Source organism: Engraulis encrasicolus, chromosome 15 (genome assembly GCF_034702125.1).
Source record: "Engraulis encrasicolus isolate BLACKSEA-1 chromosome 15, IST_EnEncr_1.0, whole genome shotgun sequence".
NCBI classification, from domain to species: Eukaryota; Metazoa; Chordata; class Actinopteri; order Clupeiformes; family Engraulidae; genus Engraulis; species Engraulis encrasicolus.
The window spans coordinates 49,926,004-49,938,561 of record NC_085871.1 but is presented as its reverse complement, the minus strand read 5'-3'; the positions used below and the strand labels follow the sequence as shown (position 1 = coordinate 49,938,561).

Below are 12,558 nucleotides of genomic sequence, written 5' to 3'. Positions count from 1 at the left end.
TTGGGGGGCCTAATTCATTGAGTAGCATCCAACTGCAGTTTGCAGAAGTGGGCAGGTCTGGATCTCTGAGATCCCGCCCCTCCCATTTTGGATCTCGCCCCTCCTATTTCTCCTATTATGGTAGTCTGTACAGTCCCACGCCATCCCGACGTCACCCTATTTGAGAATTTGCGCCAAATGTCTTCTCCGGCGAATGCATAGTAGCCTACACTGTATTCTATGCACACAGTTTGTATCGTGTCTCGTCGTTTGGAGTGCTAAATAAGTAAGGGATAACGGCCGACGAGGTGACCGGTTATACGAAATTAATGGCGAGGCGGCGGCTTTGAACTTTGGCGACGCGCTCAGCGCGGAGAGAAAGTTGCCTCCGCCAAGCCATTCATTTCGTATAACCGGTCGAAGGCCGTTATCCCGCTTATCTGCCGTTATGGTAGGGTACTTTTTTAAATCTATTATTGTCGGTAAAGTTGTAGGAACCATGTTCTATCAAGATAGAATATTGCTGTGCTGGCGTCCAACTTGACGCGCGTTTGGTAGCCGACGCTGTGATTATTTAATTTTCCTTTGGCCCTATAGGCCTACGTTGGGATGGAAGTTTAAAAACAAAAACTTGCGAAGCATTTCTATGCTGAATCGACATATGTCGCATCACGCGTCTATTTCCCCCTGCTGATCATCACAGGCTAGCCACCTGTCAACTTCGTGCGTAAAAGAGAGAGAGATAGAGAAAGAGAGAGAGATTACCCACGCTAGGGTAATTTTTAATAACTCTCCCCTTTCCCCTTTCACACGTGTTCCTTCCCCACAAGAGGAGAGTAGCCCAATTTAAAAAAGGGATGTTTTCGGATCAATAACAAAGGGAAGGCAGCGGGAAATAGCCTACATTTTAAAAACCATGGGAGTGGAGCAGATGACGAGGTGACTCGTTTCGATACAATTGATGGCGAGGCAGATGCTTAGAATTTCGGTACAGGGTATTTTTGTCATCTATTGCTAGGCCTATCTGTAAATTTGTAACCTATGAATTATGCCAACTGCAGAATAATGTATGCGCACGTAGGCTAATCGGGCGTGCCTCTATCATATGCATGTAGGCTAGTAGAACTTTCAGGGCGACAGACTTGACAACCAAATGCATGAGTGTTTATTTCCATTTACATAGAATAATTTGTCCTTGACCTTACTTTCTCTTTCATAGTAAAGGAGAAGGGATTGATCCAATATGAAACGGTCTCTGCAACTGCTTTAGGTTCCATTGATTTAATGATAATGGTATGCGCTGTTAGACGGTTAAAAACAAAAGGTTACTAAATGTGTCATGTGTCAGTTTGGAAGCGGGGCAGATGCGCGAAGGATACCAAAGGCTACTGCAATGGCCTGCTCAGAGTCCAGTCCCCAATCCTAAAGAGATTGTGGCGACAGCATCCAGGCTTTGGGACTTTGAAGAATGTGCTCATGCTTTCGTTTTCAATGATGGGTACCTATGTTTAATTTCGAGCGGATCACACATGGAATAATTCGCCACTGCACAGGCGTTTTACTGCACTTTTCTTGTACCCATCTTTCGATTTAAGATACACTTAAAAATTATTCAAATTAGACCCATGCGTTAACAAATAGGCCTACTACATGTAGCTGTCCTTATATTAATTTCCCCAGGCTCGCGTGCTGTTCATCACGAGGTTCACTCAAAGCTCCCAGCTCGTGTTTCCTACACTCACCAAACCATTAGGCCTATACATTAGTGGAGTAGAGAGAATGGATCTACGATTTTATTTGTGAAAACTCTGCGTCTTTGCTCTGCACGATGCAGTGACTTCCAGAGCTATTTTTCTTCCCGTGTAGAAGTTTAGCGCTGAATGACAAGGGGGAGGCAGTCGATGTGCTCAGGGGGGAGGAGGGAGATGTGCTCAGGGGGAGGAGGGAGATGTGATCCTGACCTGCCCCCCGCCCTGCACACTGCAGTTGAACATACTTGTAATTATTAGCCTTGGTCTCATTAGCCGCGCTTCAGCGGGGCTCAGGAGAGTGGCCGGCTCGGAGCTGCCGGCCCCGGGCCATTTTTTGCCTGATCGGACTCATAGCCGACCCCAGGCACATTCAGGTACACGCCTTGTTTGTGAAACGTCAGTCGGGCACAGCCCACTTTCGCCCCAAATCACAGAAAGACAACAACAGAACAACGACAAAGAAGGAGAAGAAAACGGAGCAAACTCTGCTGGAGCAGGTCGCCGTTTGGCTCGTAGCCTACAGACAAAGACGACAAGAACTGCAAAGAAAATGGCTTGCCTTTCAAGAACAGTTTTATTACATGGCAAAGTTGTCGATTCAGAAGCTGTATGGGACGCAGCGCATGTTAAGAAGACAAAGACGCATGAAAATACGAGCAGCTCGACAACTGAGAGTGAACAGAAGGAGACGTGTGAACATGCCCAGTTAATCCCCCCAATCGCGCACAGAAGCATGAGCCCCGGACATAGCGAGACATGAATGTGCAGGTAATTGAATAAGTTACCATGTGAAAGGAGACCAAATCCCGGAGACATAGCACCTTCATCAGTTGCTATAGAAAATTATGAGCCCCGGACATAGCGACACACCCCCTCGTTGCGGCGTGCCACTTGTCTATTCATTCATGTTATTTCCATCCATTTGACATTAAAGCCCTTGTGTAAATTTCAAACTGTGTTTGGCGATCTGTCTGAAACGTGCGATATAGCCTACCAGACCTTCGGCGATAATAGCGCAAAAGCTAAATAAGCCGACATAAATGTCATGTGTGAGTATTTGTGAGACACTTTTTATTGGTGTCCAGTGGAAAGCATGCCAAATCACGATAATGGCACAAGAGTTGGCGGCTAAAAGCAGAAAAAAGCCGACATGACTTAGCTATGACATCCCAAGTTTAAGTGTAGTGGTGCCCATGATGCCCTGATAACAACAAAAAAGTTATGTTGGCTAAATAACTTTAAAAACACAAACAGAAGTGCCAAGGTTGCATCTTATGAAATTATGCCATAAGAAAGCCAAACACCCCAAACTAATGCTTAACCATAATTTGCCCAGAATTTAGCGATAAGTCCCCCATGCAGCCACATTATTACACAGAGGTTGACCCCGCCTCCGAGCCTCGGCGGTGCTTGATGGCCCCGGATGGCCCATCGAATTCGACGGGCCAGGGAAAGCGGCCCTTAGCCCCACAACCTGGCCCGGCGGCCATCTTTAGCACCTAGCCCCCTTTTGATGAGATCACCGTCAGCCCCCTTTTGTCCGGGCCAGCCCGGGGCTGGCCCTGCAATGAGACCAAGGCTAACTGTGCTGTGTGCAATTATCCATATCGAGAAGGGGGATAGAGGAAGAAGCCAGAAAATAGAGAAATGACAATTAAAGCGAAGAAAGAATCGTCCAATGTTTCTTGTCTTGGTCATTTATTAAAAAAAAAAAAAAAAAAAACAGAAGTATAACTCTGTCTGACATGTGGCATGATTGTATCCTGCTGTCCAATTGAATGCAGCGGCTTTCCCCGAACTGCATCATACCTAATTTGCATAATATTCACTTACCGGTATGTTCAAAATACAAATTGTTGCTCAAATCTTTTTTGACTCTTCTGCCGCCAGTGACTCAATAGGAAGTCAGGCCTGGGCCTATACCGTACCAAGAAGCTGGTTCAGGAGTTAACAGGTCTCCAAGAGGGGGCGACCGTGAGAATCGCCTCCTTCGCGAGGCTTGCTACATTTTTAACCTTGATACATGCATTCCCAATGGAAGGAACGAAGAACTGTCATTAAGTTGTTTCCTTTAATCATTTTTCTTTAAAGGTAGGCCTACACTGTGTGAGATTTTTAGTTGTTCATTTCCAGAATCCATGCTACCTATTCACTAATGTTACCGTTTTCATGAATACTTACCACCACCATCAAATTCTACGTATTCATTATGAGTTGAGAATTGCACTTTTCATACATGAAAAGTGGGATCTTCTCCATGGTCCACCATTTTGAATTTCCAGAAGTAGCCATATTTAGCTGCAAAAATGACTGTACTTGTGTAACGGAGGATAACTAGCACAGAGTTGGCATGGAACATTGGTAAACCTCCCTCCGATAGCTTCATACAGTCTCGTGCCGTTGGGCCGAGAGACTAGTCTCTTGGCCCAGTGGTATCGTACTGTGTCTCCCATTGCCAGACCGTTGTAGTTGACGAGATCGCACGTTCGATCCCCGAGGGGGGTGAACAGGTGCAAGATGAGCTCCGTCACACTTGGGCCATATTAGAAATTAGTTTATTACTTTGTAAGCTTTCATGAAAAGATCAAATTTGGCAATAGGCAATCCGGTTTCAATGAGCAGCATAGTTGCAGTACCTTTTTTTTAACCATTTCCTGCACAGTGTACCTTTAAGCAGCTGTTTACACACATATTAGTGTTTCTCAATGGGGCTCTACATGCAGTGTTTCCCGTAGGAATTCGCTTAGGCGAGGTGGTAAGTCTTCGGGCCCATGGTGGCGTGCGCGGGGATGCGGATTATTTTGCAGCAGGGCGCACACGGTTGGGGGGAGGGGGGGTAGATAGATAGATAGATAGATAGATAGATAGATAGATGGCAAGCCATTTTGTTTATCATTAGGATGGGTTCTATACAGTCTTACTTCACATAGCATAGCCTAAATGCCACAATTGACTCACGGTTAACTAGCTTCAATCACTATGAATGTCTGTTTATCTTTAGTTAAAAAGTGCCAAAAGCTGGACTTTGGGCGCTTGTTGCAATGAGCATGCCGGTGAAGATGCGCTTTTTTGGGAGCGAGGGCACGAGCGATGTGAGGTAGGCCTACGCAACAACTCCGGAGGGGAGGGAGAAGGCACGCGACAGGCGCTTGAGCGCCTATAAGAGACACGAAAGATTTTGAAGATGCCTGGGTGTCGGCTAGAGCCCTACACACAGTCTACATATTAGGGTACAAAATATGCTCACAATCAACCTCTCTATTACAATGTTGAGTTTAGAACTTTTAGTTATCATACATCTGACAGCCAGCCAGCGCCACGTTTAGGTAGCAAAAAAACCCGACAGCCAGCTGTAGATATGCCTCAGAAAAATAGGCTAAGATTTCATGTTTCAACTGATTTGCTTTGCCATTCGTATTTTTGATTGAAGCTTCCTAAATTAAGTTTTCAAATTCAGATTCACCTGCACCTCGAGAGATAGGCAAAGGGAGGGGCAGCATGCGCGTTGCGGGGGGCACGCGCAGCTCTACATGGGAGGGAGGGGGGAGCAAGCATGCATGCGACCAGGGCAGAGACGCAAAATATGTCGAAGATGTCGTGGGAGTAGAGCGACTGCCCTGGCGGCCTGAGGTGAGCTGGAAACATAGCAGACTACACAGTATTACACTACATGATCACAATTAATGCCTCTTAAAGCCGATCTCGAGTTTAGGACGTTTAGTGATCCTAAATAATCTGACAGCCGGTGTGCCATGTTCAGATATTGGGGAAAAACGACAGCCAGCTAGCTTGCAGTCATTGTCAACGTTTTACATGGCTCAGGTTGTTTTGTGGAAGGCTAACCCAACTAAGAAACATGCAGATGACATGTCGTTTTATCAAGCAAGAGAGAACTTAAGGGGGTAGGCTAGCTAAAGGAAGCACATCTCTGCAGAGTTGGCTGCGAAAAAAATGAACAGGTGCAGGTGAGGCAGAGAATCTTTTTCAGGATTGTAGAGGTTTGATCTTGGTGAGACCGCTAGGAAAGTGCTTTTTCTTACGCTGATATATTCTCCGACCCAAAGATACTGTTTCCACTGTCAATGTCCATGTAATTGAAATAAATCCACTCCACATGATAACTGGCGTTTAGGCCCATGTTCTTCTCAAGACATAGGCCTACAAAATGTGCATGAACTAACTAAAATATCTGTAATGAAAATAAAAGGTTATAAAGTCTGCGAGAAGCTCGGAGCTTCAGAGCAACAGATAAGAACTGGTCGCTCCCACGCCACGGTTCTTTGCGATCTGAAATGAAAGCCGGCTCGTCAATTCTTAAAGCGACAGTACACATTTTTAATATAGGCTACAAAAGACCCAACAAATTACCTAAACCTGTGAATTCTTATTGTTTTAGCTTTCCTATATAATATTCATCATTTTAATCATGGAATATGCCTATTAATGAAATTTCAAATTCAAATTAAATGATCATTTTAACCATTTTAAACTATTTCTATTTATTATAATTATTTATTAAAGTCTACTTTGGCTGCTACAAGGATTATAAAGATGACAGTGGGTTAATTGATTAAGCATCCTCATATTTAGCCTATTAATTTACTCATCATTTCATTTCATTTAAGATGAGGATGACTCAGAGCCACAGACCTCTGCACATAGGGCAGGTAGGCATAAGACTGATCATCTCTGTGACTGATACAGGTTTAAAAACTATCAAGGCTTTTTCTCATAATTTCATTTAATTTAGGGGCAGCCACATACCACACATGAGGAAATGTGGATCAGGAGACATTTAGGGCAGGTGGGCATAAGGCTGATCATCTCTGATATGATTAATAGGTAGGCCTACATGTTTAAAAACTAGCATGTTATATCATATGGTACGCATTCAAGATACTATACAATAAAATAATATTAATAATTATGACAATAATATACTACTTCTACTACTACTACTAAAAATAATAATACCCATGGTGCAGTTTCCTAAACATTTCTGAAGGCCGCTCAGTGTTGATGGGTTTGTTTTTTTTTGTTTTGTTTTTTTTTGGGTTAGAGCAACTGCCCTTTGAGATTCCTGTGCACGTCCCTGGTCTTTACCATGTTGGTAAGGTTGGAGTCTTATTGATTCACTCATAATATGGACTGACTCTGCTGATTCAATGTATCTTTTGTGTATCTTAGTATAAAAGGTGTCTGTAGCAGGATGACCGGCGACGGAGTGGACAAGAGACAGTTTTCTTCCCAATGGAAAAGCTTTTCTTTTTATTTTTTTATTTTTCAATTTTTCTTAAAAGTGCACTTACAGGGCTTCAAAAATGAGCAAAACAAAGGTGAGCAAAAAGTCCCATGAAACAAAACATGGCAAGAGTGCCAGACTATAGCATAACAGCTTCTGAGTCACTACTTCCATTCAGTTCTGAGACACAACTGTCTCCTATGCTGCTCCCCCCAACACTGAGGCTCTGAGCCATTATCAAACAAACAGTCCCTCCCCTCAGGTAAGACCATTCAGCAAAATAAATCAATCAACTCAATAACAATACTTGAAGCCCAAAATAACAAACCAAAGAAATACATACAAAATACATCATCAACCAAAATCATTTTCTTCAGCCAAAACTCTTTCTAAGCATCATAAAATACATTTTCCATATTCCTGGTAAAAACTCCCCTGTTAAAAATGGTTTGCTGCGCTGACCTGTGGGCACCGTGATAAATGCACAGTGGAACATTCCCTCTGGTTCTCTAAACAAGGAAGTGACTGCTGGTAAGTTGAGTTAGACTGAATCAGAAATGTTTGCATTACAATCTTTTAACTAAATAAACCTCTGATTTCAAATAGTCTGCTCAAGTGGTGATTCTTAAACCTTTAAAGATGACTAAACAGCAGAGGCGATTCCTCTTTGAGTACAAGGGAGGCGCCGCCTCCTGTACAAAATCACGGAGAATAGTATGTAAACTAATGCTTTACACAACTTAATAACATTGCTATTTCAGACCCAGCTCCATAGAAAATGCATGTGCTCAACTTAGAGATGAAACCAATCTGTTATAAGATCCCGAGGCTCGCACGAGTTTTTTTTCCCGCTCATGACAATGCAAGCGAGTCGAGTCTCAATGGACTTCAATGGCATGTGGGATTGTACGATTTTTCAATGGAAAAATGCTAAACGGTCATTGGCTATTGCCGTGAAATTTTTTTGATTTTGAGACTGAGCCTCACTGGGAGTGAATGGAGAAGAGAGAGGAGGGGGGAGGGACCGGAGACTGGAGCTCCGACTTGTGATTGGGTGAACCCCGTGTCAGTAGGCTACAGTAGTTGATTTCATTTCGAAATGCGGATATGTTATTAATTTGACTGAGAAGTTTCGTCGTGGTAACCAGTGGGGAAGCTATTCATTGCGGTGTACTCCAGTTTTGTGTACATATTCTTGTAAACCTAGTGACACTGGTGTTGCGAATTAAGTCTTAATAGTGGCATGTCCTTATCCTTTTTAATCTCCCAATTCAAAAGTTGAAGTTGCCTACTTTTCGTTAGGGCTAGCTTGCAAGAAAGCTAGAGAGCTATGCAAAATGCCAAGCATTGTGGATTAAATTCTGGCGAATTCCAGTCGTCCTTATGAGGAGAAAATGAATATCAAGGAGCAGAGCAGAGCACTGCCTAATATTTACTTGGTGAAAAAGGTAGGGAAGAACAACCGTTTCTTTTGATCTTTTGTGGTGTCTTATCAACTGGTTAACTGCCAAGTCCCGTGAGTGGCGAGTCCTTGTTTCCTACTGTGTTGGCAATGTCTGGTAAATAATTAAAGATTTTGCGACCTCTAGTGGTAAGTTAAGCCGTGCACCCAGTAATGAACAAAGACAACGAAGGCAAACTAAATCACATCATTATGTGGCGGAGGTAGGCCTAATGATAATAATAATAATAATAAAAACATTTCCCTATGAATAGGCTACAAGGGGGATAATGATTAATGATTAACAAATTTGTTTCAACAAGAGTCCTTTAGTGTGTGAGGCCATATGTGGCTCAGGACCAATGTAAGATGTGTGTCAAAATCCCTCCCCCCCCTTTGCGTTCTGGACATATTGTAATTGAACAGCCTCCCCTGTTTGACAGACTACCAGCCGCCACTGCTAAACAGATGAAACATGAGAAATGTGAAACGGTATGAAATGTGCGTTTTGAAACGCTGTAAAATGGACACATTGAAACACAAGAAATGCTGGTAGGCCTCCCTGCACTCTTAGGAACAATGACGGGTAAAAGTTATGGCAAATGAAGGTGGTTAATGACTACACAATGAATCTGGGACATGAAAACAGTACATACAGATGAATGGAGTAAAACACAGTCAGCGTCAGTGCAGCATGGTTGAAAAAGCCAGCTTAATTGCTGCCTGGACGCTATTGGTTGCGTGAGCGTCACAGCTCAGTCTGTGACAGTGTCTATAATTTTGATGACAAGTTGATAGGAAGTGCCTATCTGGTCTGTGGGACCAGAACTGTTATCAGTTGGCAGGGGTTCAAATACTTATTTTGCTCAATGAAATAGAAATAAATTAATATATATTCTCCACAGTTATTTTCTGGATTTTCTTTTTGATATTCTGTCTCTCCATATTGGAATACCTATTATCATTACATCTATTGACTGATCATGTCTTTGTTAGTGGGCAAACCAACAAAATCAGCAAGGGATCAAATACTTATTGGACTCACTGTATATATTTCCGCCCGTGTGTAGATATTACATTACATTACACTTAGCTGACACTTTTTACCCAAAGCCACTTGCAGTTATTTAGATACAGGGTATTGGTTACAGGCCCTGGGGCAATGTGGGGATAGGTGCCTTGCACATGGGCACTTCAGCCATGGATAAAGGTTCTAGTAAGGGTGGGATTTGAACCGGCGACCTTCTGATCTAAAGGCCAGCGCTCAAACCATTGAGCCACGGCTGCCCCATAGCCATGGTGGCTAAAGGCCCATTTATACCCTACGGTAATTACGGAAACGGACGCTTTCACCCGGTTCCGGGGGTCGTTTCATCCGTCAGTTTGTCCGTTGGTCGAGTGCTTAGCAATCCGGTGACTACGGGTGAAACGGAGCAATACCAGAGGAAACCGTGGGTGGCAGTATAGTGAAAAAGACACCAATTTACAAAACTCAACGAAGAAGAGAAGCATTTCACATCTAAAAACGACACAAATAGTAAATGAAATAACCTGTGAGTTTGTGAAAGGGTAGGCTATATTTCCACTACCATGCTAGCCAAGCTAAAAATGCCTCATTTGTTTACATTTGGGCTCGGAGGACGTTCGTTTTCCCAACAACAAACCTAAAGGCAGCACGAAGCCTCCTGGATTTGTTTATACATCATTACACAAATCTTAAAGTTGTTTCAGTGTGTTATCTCCGTGAATCCTAGGTCTGGCTATTTTATTTGGGCTAAATAATTTGTATAACGAACACAAATCTGCCACAGCAACTGTCCATTCATAGCCAACCGACTCTGCCCTCTAGAGGATTTATTACGTAACATCAATTTTACGGACGGAGGTATGAATGCAACTCCGGGAGTAACGGTTGGCCCGGAAAGACAAATTTCCCCCGGTTCCATAGGGTATAAATGGGCCTTAATACCTTTAACTGTCAACTTAAGAACAGTTGAAGTGGTGAAGTTTGAGGACAAGCCGCGCACACCCCCAACCAAAGCATGTGTATACACACTAAAAAATTATGTAAGTGATCCATTACAATGATTCTCGCTTGATATATCAATCTATCCGCATCCCAAATTAAGAACCACTGCCATACGGTTCAATATGATGTTGGTCCACATTTTTGCAGCTATTATAGCCTCAACTCTTATTGGTAGGCGTGCATTTATAGGATTTTTTGTGGACAATTTTTCCTGCGGCTTCTCGGCGGTGTGAATGCACTGGTGGATTTGGAGGACTGGTTGCAAGGCTAGGGCTTCTCTGCGGTGTGAATGCACTGGTGGATTTGGAGGACTGGTTGCAAGGCTAGGGCTTCTCTGCGGTGTGAATGCACTGGTGGATTTGGAGCGCTGGTTGCAAGGCTATGGCTTCTCTGCGGTGTGAATGCGGCGATGTCTGTAGAGGTTAGAGGACCACAAGAAGCTCTTCCCACAGTCTGAGCATGAAAACGGCCCCTCGCCTGTGTGAACACACTGGTGGATTCTGAGCTCTGCTTTTGTCCTAAAGCTCATGTCACACTGACTGCAAACATGTGGCCTCTCTTCACTGTGAATACGACGATGTGTGTGAAGGTTAGAAGAACTTGTAAAGCTCTTTCCACAGTCGGTGCATGAAAATGGTTTCACCCCTGTGTGAACATGTTGGTGGGTTTTGAGCTCATCCTTTCTCTTAAAGCTCTTGTCACACTGACTGCAAGCGTACGGCTTTTCTCCAGTGTGAATGCGTTGATGGAGCTGAAGGCAAGAAACCCGTGAGAAACTTTTCCCACAGTCGGTGCATACATATGGTTTCTCCCCTGTGTGAACAGGCTGGTGTTTTTGGAGTTGTTGTTTTGTCTTGAAGGTCTTGTCACACTGGCTACAAGCGTACGGCCTCTCTCCTGTGTGATTGAAGCGATGTGTGTGGAGGTTATTATACCGTGCAAAGCTCTTGCCACAGTCGGAGCATGAATATGGTTTCTCCCCTGTGTGAACACGCTGGTGTTTTTGGAGATCTGTTTTCATCTTGAAGCTCTTATCACACTGACTGCAAGCATACGGCCTCTCTCCAGTATGAATGAGGCGATGTATGTGGAGGCTAGTGGAGTGTGCAAAACTCTGTCCGCAGTCAGTGCATGAAAATGATTTCTCCCCTGTGTGAATACGCTGATGGATTTGGAGATGTGCTTTTGTCCTAAAGCTCTTGTCACACTTACTGCAAGCGTATGACTTCTCTCCAGTGTGAATGCGGCGATGGCTATGAAAGTTAGAAGAAGTTGCAAAACTCTGTCCGCAGTCTGTGCATGTAAAAGGTTTCTCTCCAGTGTGACTGCGACGATGTCGGTCGAGCTTATAAAAATGTGAGAAAATCTTTCCACAGTCAGTGCAAGAAAATGGGTTCTCCCCTGTGTGAACACGATGGTGGATTTGGAGCTCATCTTTTCTCTTGAAGCTCTCGTCACACTGACTGCAAACGTACGGCTTTTCTCCAGTGTGAATGCGCTGATGGAGCTGAAGGCAAGAAACCCGTGAGAAACTTTTCCCACAGTCAGTGCATAAAAATGGTTTCTCTCCTGTGTGAACAGGCTGGTGTTTTTGGAGTTGTTGTTTTGTCTTGAAGCTCTTGTCACACTGGCTGCAAGGGTACGGCCTCTCTGTAGTGAAGGCAGCCGAATGTGTTTTTCCACTAAACTCCGCTCCGCTGGAACTGCAGAGTAGCAGGTGCCCTGTGAAGAGTTAAATGGAAATTGATATTAGTCACAACGGTGTGTAAAGATTTATCCCTGCCACTTTCTGTTCTTTGCGTAGCTGATGTCCTATGTAGAGTAGAATGGAAATAAGTGTTAATATGAAATCGACGACAAGACTGTCACAACAGTGTGTGAAGATTGAAGCCGCATGTACACCAGAAACGACCTACGGGTCATTCCATGTCAATTCACATGATTCCCTAGAATCTCCCCACATGACCCTCTCCGATTTACCCGATATCTCACATACAGGTACCTTTTGATGTCAATTGAAAGAATACCAAGTATTAGCACCCTACGTCCAACGGTTGCAGAGATGAAGCCCTCCAAAGTTGGGGTGCCATGCCCACTTTTCAAGCCTGTGAATTGC

At 43.8% G+C, this 12,558-nt stretch overlaps 2 protein-coding genes across 2 annotated transcripts in view; both read right to left on the bottom strand.

The window, feature by feature from the left end:
* LOC134464325 (zinc finger protein 501-like) overlaps positions 1 to 12,558 on the bottom strand; it is a 419,382-nt gene that overhangs the window by 56,060 nt on the left and 350,764 nt on the right. The window lies entirely within an intron of this gene.
* Positions 10,383 to 12,558, bottom strand: part of LOC134464143 (gastrula zinc finger protein XlCGF57.1-like) — a 38,698-nt gene continuing 36,522 nt past the window's right edge. Inside the window, exon 4 of the mRNA XM_063217603.1 lies at positions 10,383 to 12,164. Coding sequence (XP_063073673.1) covers positions 10,822 to 12,164 — 1,343 coding nt within the window. The 3' untranslated portion in view covers positions 10,383 to 10,821. The remainder of the gene's footprint in view (positions 12,165 to 12,558) is intronic.